The sequence below is a fragment of the Bos grunniens genome, chromosome 28, assembly GCF_055505025.1.
Source record: "Bos grunniens cultivar Pamir isolate PY7600 chromosome 28, Bosgru_T2T1.0, whole genome shotgun sequence".
In the NCBI taxonomy this organism is placed as follows: domain Eukaryota; kingdom Metazoa; phylum Chordata; class Mammalia; order Artiodactyla; family Bovidae; genus Bos; species Bos grunniens.
Window position 1 is genome coordinate 37,749,539 of NC_141192.1, and position 17,172 is coordinate 37,766,710.

General features: G+C 37.8%; 1 protein-coding gene across 10 annotated transcripts in view; it reads left to right on the forward strand.

Annotated features, from left to right (window-relative positions):
• The window catches only part of LYST (lysosomal trafficking regulator), a 176,208-nt gene that overhangs the window by 100,505 nt on the left and 58,531 nt on the right, over positions 1 to 17,172 (forward strand). For 3 of the 10 annotated variants that reach the window (XM_086382817.1, XM_086382815.1, XM_086382818.1), the window contains 8 exons: positions 1,007 to 1,176; positions 2,527 to 2,757; positions 4,926 to 5,092; positions 5,756 to 5,908; positions 8,509 to 8,670; positions 9,586 to 9,777; positions 11,445 to 11,623; positions 13,813 to 14,019. In XM_086382817.1, coding sequence (XP_086238943.1) covers positions 1,007 to 1,176; positions 2,527 to 2,757; positions 4,926 to 5,092; positions 5,756 to 5,908; positions 8,509 to 8,670; positions 9,586 to 9,777; positions 11,445 to 11,623; positions 13,813 to 14,019 — 1,461 coding nt within the window. Of the gene's footprint in view, positions 1 to 744; positions 928 to 1,006; positions 1,177 to 2,526; positions 2,758 to 4,925; positions 5,093 to 5,755; positions 5,909 to 8,508; positions 8,671 to 9,585; positions 9,778 to 11,444; positions 11,624 to 13,812; positions 14,020 to 17,172 lie in introns of those variants that run through there. The other 7 variants (XM_086382820.1, XM_086382819.1, XM_086382821.1 and 4 more) reach the window with 5 other exon arrangements.

A 17,172-nucleotide genomic window follows, 5' to 3' on the forward strand; every position in this document is an offset into this window, starting at 1 on the left:
ATAAAAGGGAATAAGCCCCTGCATTCAAGAGTTTATAGACCAGTGTGGGAGAGAGACATATACACAACTAAGTAAAATGTAAGAGCTTCTGTGATGGGTGCTTCAGTGGTAGTTTTAATAAAGAGGAATGGGAGCATAGGAAAAGCAAATAATTCTGATGGGGGAACAAGGGCAGGATTCATGCAAAAGCATTCATAATTTTGTATTATGCTGTAAACTTAGAAAGATTTTAAGTAAGACAGTAAAGAGATGTGTGTTTCAGGAAAGAATAGTCTTATCACCACTGTAAGGGAGTGATCACAGGGGAAAGAGGTGGGAGCACTGTGTTTGCAGGCTCGCACTGTGATCCAGGGGAGAGATGATGAGTCCCTGATCTGGGGAAGTGGGAAGTCAAAGGACTGACAGATTTGAGAGACCTTCCCTGGAATAGAGGAGAGAGATTTTGCTAATTACACGTGGGCAATCAGGATGAGAAAAGCCCAAAGTGAGATCAGCCTTAAAGTCTAGGAGGATGGTGCTTCTGTGCTCTAAGACCAGAACCATGAAGGAAGTGAGTTTGGAAGGAAAAATAATTACTTTGATTATATAAATGTTACATTTAAGATGCTGGGAAAGTAAAAATTTAGGCCTATGCTTAGAATAAATAAAATGTCAGGAAGTTTAGAAAAATAGAGATTTAGGATATATATTTTTGTTCTTTGAGAGAAAGCATTGTACAGTGTTGACTAATCTTTCTTTTTTCAGAATTAGGCACAAATGTTCTACTTACATTCAACTAAGGCTACCTAAGACCTCCAAGACAGAGCATCATTAGCATTCTATAGTAGTCAGAAAGTTTTAGGTTTGTTTGTTTTGCTGAAGAGGTGGCCCTTTTTTTCGAGCTTTGTATGTTCTATACACGTGAAGTTAAACAACTTACAACTACAGGTATAGTACACTGTCTGATTTGTATATGTTATATAAAACTTTAATATATTATCTAAATTGTCTTAATTTTTTTCCTTAGCTATTAGATGCATATTTTAATAGAGCATCCAAGGAACAAAAAGATAAATTTCTGAAGAATCGTGGGTTTTCTTTACTAGCCAACCAGTTGTATCTTCATCGGGGAACTCAGGAATTATTAGAATGCTTCATTGAAATGTTCTTTGGCCGACGTATTGGCCTTGATGAAGAGTAAGTGGGTTCTTCCCTTCACCAGAATTGGGGATCTTTTTTCTTAAATGTAAAATTTATTGAACTGACTCTTAAAATTATTCTATCACTTTTAGAAAAAATCTGCTAGAAGTCATTTTCCAGGTGAACCAATTTATTATTTTCCATGTGATATTCTTTTTATAACTTCTTGCTTTGCATTTCATTCACTAGCTAGGCACTGAAAAGAAAGAAATGCTGCATCAAATGAAAGAAAGTGATATTTAAGATTTGGCATACAGTGTTAACCTGAGAAGAAGGTGGCCCCCATAGTCTCAGCAGCAGATTACATGAGGGATCCATAGACAAGCTCTGAACTCCCCTCAGGGATGCTGGTTATCTGAGAAAAGAGTAAACCAGCATACCGACTCCTGAGCTTTGACCTGGTGTTATGCTCATGGATTAATGAATAAGTGCAAAACTTAAAGAACATTTTTCTCCCAAGCCAAAAGTTTGGCAGAAATGTTAAGCTGTTATTTCTATATTTGATAAAGTAGAGAGAAGTGTGTCTTTTTATTAAGTGTCTGCTACTTGTTTGCAAGTAGGCCAGTTCAGACATCAAGGAATTGACCTATTAATTGTAGCATTGACAATATTGCTTTTCATTTGCATAAGCTTTTGGCTTTTTCAGAGCAATTCTGCATCATCTCATTTGATTCTCACAACAGCCTTGAGAAGAAAGTAGACCAGGTATCATCACACACATTTGACAGATAAGGAAAATGAGGTGTAAAACACATCAATAACTTCCCTCCATCAGTTCAGTTCAGTTCAGTCACTCAGTCATGTCCGACTCTTTGCGACCCCATGAACTGCAGCATGCCAGGCCTCCCTGTCCCTCACCAACTCCTGGAGTTCACCCAAACCCATGTCCATTGTGTCGGTGATGCCATCCAACCGTCTCATCCTCTGTCGTCCCCTTCTCCTCCTGCCTCCAATCCCTCCCAGCATCAGGGTCTTTTCAAATGAGTCAGCTCTTCGCATCAGGTGGCCAAAGTATTGGAGTTTCAGCTTCAACATCCTACCAATGAACACCCAGGACTGATCTTCTTTAGGATGGACTGGTTGGATCTCCTTGCAGTCCAAGGGACTCTCAAGAGTCTTCTCCAGCCCCACAGTTCAAAAGCATCAATTCTTTGGTGCTCAGTTTTCTTTATCGTCCAACTCTCACATCCATACATGACCGCTGGAAAAACCATAACCTCCATCACAGAGGCAAATAATATACAGGAACTCAAAATCAGATCAACAAAATGGCCAATTTTGCAATCATTTTTTCCTTATTTCATGGTTAGTTGCTTCTAACATGCTCTTGTGTATTATTTATTATAGATTTGATCTGGAAGATGTGAAAAACATGGGACTTTTTCAGAAGTGGTCTGTCATTCCTATACTGGGACTAATAGAGACCTCCTTATATGACAATGTGCTCTTGCATAATGCTCTCTTACTTCTTCTCCAAATATTAAATTCTTGTTCTAAGGTAGCAGATATGTTGTTGGATAATGGTCTACTCTACGTGTTATGTAATACAGTAGCAACCCTGAATGGATTAGAAAAGATGTAAGTTTAAATCATTGTTTAAAACTACCTCTGATTAACAACTTTGGAAAAGAAAAAACTTTAGTAGCAGGTTACTTTAAAGCATTTGATATTCCATAATATTTTCAAAGAATTTCTTTCCTTCAAATCTGATTAGATTTGAGAGGGTATATTTTCCATCATTTTCAATAAAGTTTTTTTTTTTTTTTTAAAGATATTTATATGACCTACATTTAGGTATTTAGAACCTGAAAACAAGGAACAAATTTGTGTGTGTGCTCAGTCGCTTCAGTCATGTCCGACTCTGTGACCCCTCTGTCCATGGGATTTCCCAGGCAAGAATACTGAAGTGGGTTGCCATTTCCTTCTCTGAGGAATCTTCCTGACCCAGGGATCGAACCTGCAACTCCTGCATTGGCAGTCAGATTCCTACCACGTGAGCCACCTGGGAAGCCCCTGAACAAATTTACCTGTCCTCAGATATATTAACTAAGCTTCCACTATGGTCTTATAGAAAGTATTATCCCCCTCTGGAATAGGAAATTTGAGAATTTGAGAGATATAATAACTTGTTGCAGATCATATAGCTAGTAAATAGAGAACTTGAGGCTGAATCTTCTCACTTCAAAAGTCTCTGCTTTACAGTCAACATACTCTCCCAATTTTCCTACCCACTGTTTTCTCCCACTGTTAACTACCATACTGAATTTCTTTTTTATTTATTTATTTATTTTTAATTGGAAAATAATTGCTTTACAATGTTGTGTTGGTTTCTGTCATATATCAACTGAATCAGCCAGAAGTATACATATGTCCCCTCAGTCAGAAGTACATTGGCAAATGGTTGCCCACCAGATTGATTAACAATTTTGAAAAATATATCAGGAGGTTATATTTTTATTTGGGTTTTGTGCCTTTGGTGTCCTCATTTAGGATATACAGTGTAACATTTTTATTAGCATAATATTCATGTTACAAATCTTCAGAAGCACCATCTTACTGCATGTTAAAGCATTAAATATTAATATACTTTTGCAGAGAAGGCAGAGCATATCCTCAGTGATTCTCTAGGCCCGGGAGACTCACTAGGCCAGGGAGACTCTCTCGGTACAAGAGAGAATTCGTAGTCAGCTTAGTTCAGTTTTCACTGGGCACCTGTCTTATTTAGGGTCTGTGTCTTGCGCAGATAAGAAATACAAAGTATTGTATTTCCTCAAAACGTCTGGTCTTGATTACAGTATAGTACATGAAATTGGTAGAACTTGGAAAGAGTACCAGCAGGCTCCTTCTAAGAGCTGTTTGTTACTGCTGTTGTTTTAAATAAATTGTGCTTACAGAATGTCTGTACACGCTACTCTATTGATTGGCCTCAAAAGTTACCATTTCTAACTCTTGCTTGATTTTGAAAACGTGGAGTGGAGAAGCTTAATATCACACACTGAGGTGGATGATCAAGGTTAAAAATTGAGGGACAGAAGTAACTAATTCATATTTATTAGGTACTTATAAGTGATTAATGTGGGCTTCCCAGTGGCTCATTGGTAAAGAATTTGCCTGCAGTGCAGGAGACGTAGGAGACACAGGTTCAATCCTGAGTCAGGAAGATCCCCTGGAGGAGGGCATGGCAACCCCCTCCAGTATCCTTGCTTGGAGAATTCCATGGACAGAGGAGCCTGGAGGGCTATAGTTCATAGGGTAGCAAAGAGTCAGACATGACCGAAGTAACTGGGCACACATGCAAGTGATTAATATATGTTCAGACCTTTGTCTCTTTTAACTCTTAAAATAACCATACTTTGTGTAAGTGGGATTCAGAAAGGTCAATTAATTTATTCAGAGTCACCATGTTTGAGAAGCCTCGGAATATACCTCTTCATACCCATAGAACCTCTGGTGGCTGGGAACCTAGTGGTGCATGCCCACAGTATCTTGTGTTAGTCTCTGTTGTTACACTTACCACTGTTACTGGTTATAGTTATCTGTTCACTTGTCTGGTCCTCTGCAAGCTGAATTTTGACAGGAGTCAAAGTCTGTCTTTTTATCTGTCCCTAGCCTGTAGTTCATATGACCTGCTATAGAGTAAGCATGGATAAATATCAAATGAATGCATGAATGAATGAATGCATGCTAATAGAACAGGAATTTAAACCAGTTCTTTTTGCCTTAAATTATTTATTCTTTTTCTTTAGCATTCCTTTGAATGAATACAGATTACTTGCTTGTGATATACAGCAACTTTTCATAGCAGTTACAATTCATGCTTGCAGTTCCTCAGGCTCACAGTATTTTAGAGTTATTGAAGATCTTATTGTACTGCTTGGATATCTTCAAAATAGCAAAAACAAGAGGACCCAAAGTAAGATTTAATTTTTATGGATTGGGAGGAGCAGTTGTATAATAGCCAAAACTGTTATTAGAACCTCATCTCTTTCTCTGGCTTCTATAGAGAGAGTGGGTTAGAGGAGAGAAAACTGTTTTACTAATTGTTCACCCTTAACTTTGTTTACTGGCTTTAAAAAGAAGCCTTTTTAAATGGCAAAAATTACAAGTGATGCCCTGATGTAATTAGTAGCTGGCAACATATTAAAAGAAGCTGCTGATTTTTCTTGCCAAGTCGAACTAAAAGGCTTATGTTGACTAATAATACCCTTTAATTTTCTTTGGTGGCAAATATGAAAGTGAATATGGAGCAGAAAAATGTGAGAATTTCTGGTTAAACTTTTGCCTTCTGTATTAAAAAGCCTATTCTTTTAAGACAATTACATGAAATGAAATACATTTGTGAGCTAGTATTTTTCCATTGAATTTTTTATAGTGATCCTTTGGAAATTTGCTTTAAAGTTGCTTTTAAAGACAGTTCAAAAATGTTTACTACCATCAAGAACCCATGATCAAAATTTTAAAATTTATGTCTAATAAAACATTATTGACGGTTTTGATATTGTATTAGTATTAATATAAAAGTCAACTCGATTACAATCACATAGCTTGAAAACATTCTAGTATCTTCTGTTTTTAGATATGGCTGTTGCTCTACAGTTTAAAGTTCTCCAGGCTGCTATGGAATTTATAAGGACCACTGCAAATCATGACTCTGAAAACCTTACAGATTCACTTCAGTCGCCTTCTGCTCCCCATCATACAATGTTTCAAAAGCGAAAGAGCATTGCTGGTGAGTATTTAAATAATATTTTACTTAATTATAAATAGAAGGTAGTTTGACTCTCCTATATTCTTACATCACTCACATTTTAAAACATTGCTTTGTTTCAGAAGTTAAACTATAGTGTTTGAGAAGATTTTCCTCCAAGAGGAGATTATTCTCTAGCTTTCTCCTCAGTGCTGTTCTCATTCAGTTATCCCTTGAGCTCCTACCATGTGCCCAGCACTGAGTTAAATGTTAAAGATGCAAGGATTAAGAAAGACACAGATTCTACCTTTCTACCATAAAATGGTAGAGAAATACAGAGGATAGAAATAGAGACCATATAGAGCAGGGCAACCTGACTTACATGTAGGGTTAGGGAAGTCTCTGAGGAAGTAAGGTTTCAATACAAGGGATGAGAAAGGAATTAGAGAAGTCAGTGAGTATTACAGGCAGAATGAACAGCTGATGTACAGGTGCCAAGGTAGCAAAAAGCTAAGCTTGTTCAGAGAACTGAAAGAAAACCATGTAGCTGGAGTATAGTCCTTGATGAGATGGTGCCACCAGGTGAGGTGCTACAGGATGGCATGGACCAGGTCATATGGGCCATGTTAAGGAGTTTTGATTTTATCCTAATGTTCAGTTCAGTTCAGTCAGTCAGTCGTGTCTGACTCTTTGCGACCCCATGAACTACAGCACGCCAGGCCTCCCTGTCCCTCACCAACTCCCGGAGTCCACACAAATCCATGTCCATTGTGTCGGTGATGCCATCCAACCATCTCATCCTCTGTCGTCCCCTTCTCCTCCTGCCCTCAATCTTTCCCAGCATCAGGGTCTTTTCAAATGAGTCAGCTTTTCGCATCAGGTGGCCAAAGTATTGGAGTTTCAGCTTCAACATCGTCCCTCCAGTAAACACCCAGGACTGATCTCCTTTAGGATGGACTGGTTGGATCTCGTTGCAGTCCAAGGGACTCTCAAGAGTCTTCTCCAGCCCCACAGTTCAAAAGCATCAATTCTTCAATGCTCAGCTTTCTTTATAGTCCAACTCTCACATCCATACATGACCACTGGGAAAAACCATAGCCTTGACTAGATGGACCTTTGTTGGCAAAGTAATGTCTCTGCTTTTTAATGTGCTGTCTAGGTTGGTCATAACTTTCCTTCAAGGAGCAAGCGTCTTTTAATTTCATGGCTGCATGATTGCATCCGCAGTGATTTTGGAGCCCCCAAAAATAAAGTCTGACACTGTTTCCACTGTTTCCCCATCTGTTTGCCATGAATTGATGGGACCAGATGCCATGATCTTAGTTTTCTGAATGTTGAGGTTTAAGCCAACTTTTTTACTCTCCTCTTTCATTTTCATCAAGAGGCTCTTTAGTTCTTCTTCACTTTCTGCCATAAGGGTGGTGTCATCTGCATATCTGAGGTTATTGATATTTCTCCCGGCAATCTTGATTCCAGCATGTGCTTCCTCCAGCCCAGCGTTTCTCATGATGTACTCTGCATAGAAGTTAAATAAGCAGGATGACAATATACAGCCTTGACATACTCCTTTTCCTATTTGGAACCAGTCTGTTGTTCCATGTCCAGTTCTAACTGTTGCTTCCTGACCTGCATAATGGTTTCTCAAGAAGCAGGTCAGGTGGTCTGGTATTCCTATCTCTTTCAGAATTTTCCACAGTTTATTGTGATCCACACAGTCAAAGGCTTTGGCATAGTCAATCAAGCAGAAATTGATGTTTTTCTGGAACTCTCTTGCTTTTTCGATGATCCAGCAGATGTTGGCAATTTGATCTCTGGTTCCTCTGCCTTTTCTAATATCAGCTTGAACATCTGGAAGGGCACAGTTCACATATTGCTGAAGCCTGGCTTGGAGAATTTTAAGCATTACTTTACTAGCATGTGAGATAAGTGCAATTGTGTAGTAGTTGAGCATTCTTTGGCATTACCTTTCTTAGGGACTGGAATGAAAACTGACCTTTTCCAGTCCTGTGGCCACTGCTGAGTTCTCCAAGTTTGCTGGCATATTGAGTGCAACAGTTTCACAGCATCATCTTTCAGGATTTGAAATAGCTCAACTGGAATTCCATCACCTCCACTAGCTTTGTTCATAGTGATGCTTCCTAAGGCCCACTTGACTTCACATTCCAGCCACATATATGAGGCTTATAGTATCCTAAAAATTTTTAACTTGATAAAAGACCTTGACAGTCATCCAGTCCAGCTTCCTTGTGTCACAGATCCACCACGGCCTAGAATTAGCCACTGCTGGATGGGGCCCCACACCCATCTTTTTGTGTCCTTTCACACCCACTCCTTCCAGGTCTGTGGTATCAGAGATTAGGATGACTTGCTTAAACTAAGAACGTAATCTGATAATATTATCCTTGAATATATCCCAGATATGAATTTTTCTTTGTATTTGCTCCATTTTTGTCTCAAAGGTGACTCTACACACCAAGCTGTATTAACTGATAAAAATACTGATTACCTAAAATACTGGACAATCTAAAATGCTATTAAAATGTTTCAGTATCTTGCAGGATGAGTCATTAAGTCCTATTGTAAGTAATGTTTATAGAGGCTATTTGTGGACTTTGATATATGCTTTCATAATTTAAAAAAAGGTTCAGTTCCAATGAAGGATTCCATTACTCCTCACCTACCAAGACGTCATTTTGGTTCCTATGGTCATCTTCCGATGCCCTTCTCCTTCAATCCAGTAAATCAAGACTCAGTTACCTCCTTTTCTCCTGGATCCACTCCCTGTGGGGTGCCTCTTGGAGCAGGTGCAGTAATGGTGCAGGAAGCCGCTCCTGCCTCTTCAGCCTGAGGAAACCTTTCTCAGGAAATGCTTTTCGTAGGATTGAATCACATGTGATGCATGTTTCAAATTATTTTAATAATAAATTACTGAAATTACACTCTCCTTTCTGAGTTCTTCACTGTATTTGACTGATTCCTACTATGTCACTATATACACATCTCAAAAATAATTTATAAAATTTAGCAATGTTGCTGCTGCTGCTGCTAAGTTACTTCAGTCGTGTCTGACTCTGTGCGACCCCATAAAGGGCAGCCCACCAGGCTCTGCCGTCCATGGGATTCTCCAGGCAAGAACACTGGAGTGGGTTGCCATTTCCTTCTCCAGTGCAAGAAAGTGAAAAGTGAAAGTGAAGTGGCTCAGTCATGTCCGACTCTTTGAGACCGCATGGACTGCAGCCTACCAGGCTCCTCCATCCATGGGATTTTCCAGGCAAGAGTACTGGAGTGGGGTGCCATTTCAGCAATGTTAATTACCCAAAAATAGTAATGTTCTTGCTAAAACATGATATGCTTTTTAAAAATCTATTGATTATTTTGGAATACAAAGAAGTGAAACAGTATTTGAAAATGTTTGAATATATACACCCTTCTAATTGAGTTTTTCAGAGGACTAAAATTTTTCCAAAGGATATCCATCCTACTAAGCTATGTCACAAGCTGTAGCATTGTTATTTAGGACTTTGAAATCAGAGGTACTGTTGCACTTCTTCAAAGAGGGAAAAACATCACTTTCTCTTAATCACTGTCTTTCCTTGTATAAATTACCTTTGAATTAAATAAAGTTCTCTTCATTGTCTGATAATCAAAAAGTTATAGCAGAAATGGTTTCTTTGATCCTTGTTAACTCCAGCACTTGATTTTAATTTATATACTTAAAGGTCCTCGAAAATTTCTCCTTGCTCAAACTGACTCTCTTCTGATGAAAATGCGTTCAGTAGCAAGTGATGAACTTCATGTGATGATGCAACGGAGAATGAGCCAAGAGAACCCTGTCCAGGCAACTGAAACAGAGCTTGCACAGAGGTTGCAGAGGCTCACCGTTTTTGCAGTTAACAGGATTGTTTATCAAGGTAGGACTAGAGAATAAATGTGTTCTTGCTCAGATATTGAAATGAGAATAATTTAAGAGAGGGGTTTCCCTGGTGGCTCAGACAGTAAAGAGAACTGGCTAAATTTCAGCTTTTTTAACAGCATTAAAAAATTTTTAGTATCCATACTAGTAAAATAATTTATTGGGACCCAGTATCCTTGAATAAAATTCTACTTTTTAATATGTTAAATGCTGGCCTATACTGACCATTGAAATTTAAAATAGTATAGCACCTCCAATATATTTTTTAAACTTTCCTTTGAAACAGTCATAGATTCACACGCAATTGTTAGGAAATACTTCAGAGAGATCCTGTGTGCCCTTAACCCAGTTTCCCCCCATAGATCTCGTAGAACTATAGTTCAGTATCACACCCAGATATTAACATCACGACACTCAAGAAAAAGAACACTTCCATCACTATAAGATCTATATGTTGCCTTTTAGAGCCACATCCACTTTTCTCCCACACCCACCCCTTCCTTAATCACTGGCAACTATCAATCTGTTCTCCATTTCTGTATTTTCATCATTTGAAGAATGTTAAATAAATGGAATCATACAGCATATAACCATACAGTATGTGTAAGATTGACTTTTTTCACTCAGCGTAATTCTCTGGAGAGTCATCCTGGATGTTACATGTATCAATAATCTGTTCCCTTTTGTTTTTGGTAAGTAATATTCCATAGCATGGATGTACAGTTTAATCATTTACCTGTTGAAAGACGATCTGGTACTTTCCAGTTTGGGGCTATTACAAATCGAGCTAGCTGCTATAAACATGTATGTGAAAGTTTTTGTGTGAACTCAGGTCTTTGCTTTTCTGGGATGAATATCCAAGAGTGCAGTTTCTAGGTGGTATGATAGTTGTGTATTTTGTTCTTGCTAAGGAACTGCCAGACTTTTCTAGAGTGGCAGTATAATTTTATATTCCTACCAGCAATGTATGAGTGATCCAGTTTTCTGCATGTCTTCACCAGCATTAGAAGTTTCACTGTTTTCAGTTTTAGCCATTCTGATATATAATGTTGGGCTATAACTTTGTGGTTTCAGGGTGCACTTCTACAGGAGCTAATGATTTAGATGTTTATGTATGAACGTTAATGCCTATAACAAACACTAAAAAAGCTATGCAAAGAAATATACTCAAAAACAATACAAATAAGCCAAAATCCTAAAAAATTTCAAGTGACACCCATTTTTTTTTAACTTTTCTAATTTATATTTGGGACAACCAGCCTCTAGAGTAAACTGTGAAATTGAACTGTTATCACATGCACAGCATTTAATGGGAGAGCATGTCCGGTTAAACAGGTCTGCACGTCTATCTAATGTAAATATCACATGGTCTTCAATTTGTACAAGAACCTTCATGACTTTAATAATTTTGTAGTTTAATTCATCTTCATTAGTAAAATAAAGCTTTAATTTAGGATTGCATGACTCGTATGCTTAAATTTCTGCATTGTTTTAGGTGAATTCACTTTCTTTAGTATATTGTGTTTTTTACATCAAATGCAGCTATTACGCGTTTATATTGTGATAACTGAATTAGTAATTACATAGATTATTTTTGTCACTATCATTTGTAATGGCTCAGTATTAGTGATTTGACTAATTTTTTATTCTTCTTTTAATTCAAAGAATTTAATCCAGATATTATTGACATTTTGAGTACTCCAGAAAGTACAACTCAAAGCAGGACCTCAGCTTCCCAGACTGAAATTTCTGAAGAAAATATTCATCATGAACAGCCTTCTGTTTTCAATCCATTTCAGAAAGAAATGTTCATGTATCTGGTAGAAGGATTCAAAGTATCTAGTGTGAGTAAATTAGTTACATGGGAAATGTTCATTCACAAAGAAGGAGTAGAGGTTTTATGTGTCTGTATTCAGTTCAGTTCAGTTGCTCAGTCCTGTACAACTCTGCGACCCCATAGACTGCATCACGCCAGGCTTCCCTATCTATCACCAACTCCCGGAGCTTGCTCAGACTCATGTCCATTGAGTTGGTGATGCCATCCATCTCATCCTCTGTCATCCCTTTCTCTCTCAGGAGTAGAAGTTTCTGTATCTTTTCTGTATCAGAAAAGAATAGGAATTTGATGATTACTATGAGAGCTTTAACTAATAACCTGTTTTTAAAGGACTTTATTTATAGCTGCTTACTCGAGAGTTATTATGGATAATTATGAAGTGCAGATGTTGGCTTAAACAGGTCTAATATCTTCAAAATTATGTAGAGAATACTGAGAAGCATCAGGCTCCATTTATCATCAACTCACTTAGGTTTTTGTGGGTCATATATATAGTTGAACATAGGGAAAAAATTGGTCAGTACACTCATAGATAGCAAAGGCTAATCTAATTCTAGCAGAACTCATAAATCATGATTCTGCCAGTATAACTAGATTTTCTTGTCTGCAGGTTCCACTTAGAACTGAGTCATTCACAAAGAGCCCTTAGGACTAGGAGTAACTGGAGAGCCATTTCCAAAACTCAAAATAAACTCTAAAATGTACTAATTCCAATTTTTAAACCAGATAAAGGATATTTGATCAGGATTAGGTTAACCCTTGTGGGACCACCTTCGAAAGTACAGCTTATTTGGTTATTTGTTAAGGGATATTGATGGTCAATTTATATACAATTCTTAATTTTTGACAGTTTTACTCAATATTTTAGTCTTCCCTGGTGTCTCAGTGGTAAAGAATTTGCTTTCCAGTACAGGAGGCGAGGGTTCGATCCCTGGGTCACGAAGATTCTTTGGAGAAGAAAATGGCAACCCACTCTAATATTCTTGCCTGGAAAATCCCATGGACAGAGAAACCTGATGGGCTACAGTCTATATATGCATGCTAAGTTGCTTCAGTTATGTCTGACTCTGCAATCTTATGGACTGTAGCTCACGAGGCTTCTCTGTCCATGGGATTCTCCAGGCAGGACTACTGGAATGGGTTTCCATGCCCTTCTCCAAGGGATTTTGCCAAGTCAGGGATCAAACCTGGGTCCCCTACATCTCCTGCATTGGCAGGCAGGTTCTTTACCACTAGCGCCACCTGGTCCATGGGGTCGTAAAAGAGTCGAACACAACTTAGCAACTAAACAACAACAGCAATATTCAATATTTTAGTACTAATTCAAGCCTCTATTACGAATGCTTCTCTTTTATATTTTAAAATCCAGGTAGGCTTATTTACTGTTGTTCTTTGATGGTTCTTTTTTTTCTTTTTTTGCCATTTAAAATTTCCAAACCCTGGGTAGTTTTTTTCAAGTGTCTTAGGACTTTAGCTTCTTTATCTCTCCCTTTTTAAATTGTGGTAAAATAAGACTTCCCTGGTGGCTCAGACAGTAAGCGTCTGCCTACAATGAGAGAGACCCGGGTTTGATCCCTGGATTGGAAAGAGCCTCTGGAGAAGGAAATGACAACCCACTCCACTACTCTTGCCTGGAAAATCCCATGGACCGAGGAGCATGGTAGGCTCCTACAGTCCATGGGGTCACAAAGAATTGGACACGACCAAGCAACATCACTCACTCACCATACATAACATAAATTTTGCTATTTTCACAATTTTTAAATGTACAAATCAGTGATACTAAGTCCATTCACATTGTTGCGCAACCATTACCACTGTCCATCCCTAGGGATTTTTCCGTTATCAGAAACTGAAACTCTGTGTTCATTAAACAGTAACTCCGCATTAACCTCTCCCCCCATCCCTGTTAACCACTGTTCTGATAGTATATATCGCACTTATTCACCCATTCATCCATCAGTGGGTATTTGGATTGTTCCTACCTTTGGGCTATTTTGAACGGCGCCACTATAAACACTTACGCACATCCATCTCTTTTAAAACCCTGTTTGTGTGGATGTGTATATCTTCCTAATTTCAACTGTTTGAAAATTCTAGAATAAAACATGTTCCATGATTTTTTAGGGCTGTGTTGGGGTTATTATATTATTGTTTAAGAAATTTGATCCTAATTCATTCCTGTTTTGATTTAAGGCTTCAGGTAAAACCAGTAGTTCCAAACAGCAGTGGGCTAAAATCTTATGGTCTTGTAAGGAAACCTTCCGAATGCAGCTTGGGAGACTGCTCGTGCATATGTTGTCTCCAGCCCACCCTTCACAAGAGAGAAAGCAAATTTTTGAAATAGTTCGTGAACCAAATCATCAGGAAATACTGCGAGAATGTCTTAGCCCATCCCTGCAAGTAAGTACCCCAATACTTCATAAGTAATAACTATTATAAAACTGTACAAATCAAGAGCTGAATTTAAACTGTATTTTCATGCCAAATACCATGAATATAGTTTTCTAACCAAACAAATATTTTCTGAGATCTTTCTTCAGATGCCATTTACCAGAGTCAATTTGTTTAATCTGTTTAATCCCCCTTCCTTTTTCCAGTGTTTAAGAAGTTCTATACCTGAGTTCTTATAAGATCCTTCATAGTTAGTTACTAAATCTTGAAGTGTTTTCTTTAAGAACTGTTTGAAGACTTTTTAAAGCATTATATTATCCATGAAACATCTATACTGAATGGCTCAAATAGCAGTACATATAACATATTTCAAAAATGTTTACAGTAAGTTAAAATACTTGTTGATCATCTGGAATGGTAAAATCAAAATACTCAAGCTATTTTGGAATCTATAAATTCTATCACTTAGCAAGCAGTAGATGGAGAATTTAAGTGGTATAACTGTTCTGTTTAGCGGTTTCTTATGAAATTAAATATACTCTTAGCCTGTGATGCTAAAATTCCATTTTTAGATATTTACCTAAGAGAAATTAAAGCATATGTCCATAAGAAGACTAGTAGGAGAATATCCGTGACAGCCTTTTTTCTAATAGCCAAAAACTGGAAATAACCCAAGTATCTGTCAGTGGGAGAATGTATAACTAAACTGTGGTATATTTATACAATAGACTGTTACATAGCAATAAAAGTGAACTGACTACTGATGCACCCATTAATATGGATGAAGCTCAGAATTGTGGTGTCATTGAAAGGGACAGCGAAACACCAAAGAGTAGGCATTTTATGATTCCATTCATATGAAGCCCAAGAACAGGCAAAATTAAGATATAGTCATGGAATTTAGGACAGTAATTGTCTCTGTGAGGAAGGGGACAGTGAGAAGGGGAATTGAATGGAAAAGAGCATAGGGAAATTTCTTGGACATGCTCAGTCATGTCCAACTCTGCAACCCCATGGACCGTAGCCTGCCAGGCTCTTCTGTCCATGGGGTTTTCCAGGCAAGAATACTAGAGTAGGTTGCCGTTCCCTTCTCCAGGGCATCATCCCAAACCGGGGATCAAACCCATATCTCTCACATTGCAGGCAGATTCTTTACCATCTGAGCCATCTGTAAAATGTCAGCCTGGTTTCAAAATCAAAATTGTGAAATACAGCACAGTTGAAGAGTTTCTAGTTTTTATCTCTATAGCCTTCCCTCATTCTTTCCCTTTTCCTGTAGCTTACCATCCTTATTTGGTTTTTATTTGTATTGGGGGTATAAGCAAATTTGTGACACACACACACACGTGGGCGTGTGTATGTATTCTCTCTCTCACTTCTTTATATGAAAAAAGGTAATGAACCATACAGATCCTTCTCACTCTACTTTCTTCAGCTAACAATATATCCTGCAATGGTTCCACAGCAGTATAGAGAGCTCTTCTTGTGCCTTTTTTTATAACTGCCTACAAGCTCTGTTCCATCTGTAGTCTGCCTGATTTTTAAAGCTCCAAGCTTCTCTTCTATTGAATCTGGTTAATTCTCCAGCCAGTCTGTGGCTCCTCATCTTTTCTCTCATAACATCTTCACATCCCTTGTGGTCCTTCTGATAAGCTGCTTTTTTCATGTTGTCCCCACAGCATGCAACGCTCTCTTTCCTCCACTTTGTCTGTCTATATGCCTGTGTGTCCATTTAGCCATGCACCCACATCATATGGTACCACCTTCAAAACCTTCCTTCCTTCTTTTAGTAGGAACTCAGAACTCTTTCTTCTTGAAACTTCATTGAAAATTTTATTTTTACACATTTTGTTATTTTCTAAGAATTTGTGTTTAAATTCAATTCCTTAAATCAGTTTCCTGAGAGCAGGAAATAAGATTTCTATGTGTGCATGTCTCCAAAAACAACTTTTCTAGTCCCAGAAACTACAGTCAATAAATGATTGATCAGAAGATGTTAAAATGAGCTATTAGAAACAGCTTCAGTGTCTAGGAAAATCATGTTTCTTTGGACATTCAGAATGAAAAAATAAAACATTTCTGGTAGTTTTTCAAGATGATTTTAAAATGTCACCGAATACTAAACTGAAATATTTTTAGAGTTCTATCAAGATTATTACCTTTAAGATGGACATATGAAAATATTCTAGTCGTTTACCATTCCTCTTTATTTGCCAACTCTTCAGGCCTTTTACTTGCAGAGCATCTGTTCATTTTTCTCTTTTGGTCAGGTAACAGCTGTCTCCTGACTAATTTAAAATGTTACATTAAAATGTGCTTTGCTATTTTCATCATTGCATATGTTCATCTTATGCTTTTGGGAAACGACATGATGTGATTCAGCATGTGAATTTAAATATCACCTAAAATGTAATAGTTTCCAAATCCATTTGTTGACTATTCACAGTTTAAAATATCATAAAGCCAAATACAGTGATATTTGTATGAGTGCAAATTGTTAAAAAATAAAATTACGCATGTTTAACTTGTTGGCAAAGTTAATGTCTAAATAATATATAGTGTACACTTAACAATCAGGTGTAATATCTCTGGCATGAAAGAGCCACTTAACGGAAGAAAGCTTTGATCTGCACAGTAAATAAAAAGCACTAAAACTGGCATGTGTGTGCATATCAGTCACTCAGTCATGTCCAAATCTTTGTGACCCCATGGACTGTAGATCGCCAGGCTGCTCTGTCCATTGAATTCCCCGGCCAAGAATACTAGAGTGGGTTGCCATTCTGTTCTCCAGGGGATCTTCCCAACCCAGGGATTGAACCCCAGTCTCCCACACTGTAGGCAGATCTTTACCGTCTGAGCTGCCAGGGAGGCCCATAAAAGTGGTATAAACAAAGCTTATCTAAAAATGAAATTTCACGTTTCCAAAGTCAAATGATTGTCTAAAGCAAAAATGGTAGCCATGTCTTTTGGAATCCCAGCATAGATAATAAAAGTATGCATGTGTGCTCAAAAAAAAAAAAAGAGCCACTTAAGAAATCGTGAATCAAAGTTTGGTTTAGTTTTGCACTAGGAAGGACCGTTTTCATTTCTTAAGTAACATTTTCATTTTGTCTATAGGGCCTGTTCATAAAAGACTAACCTAAACCAAACCCTTCTCCCAAA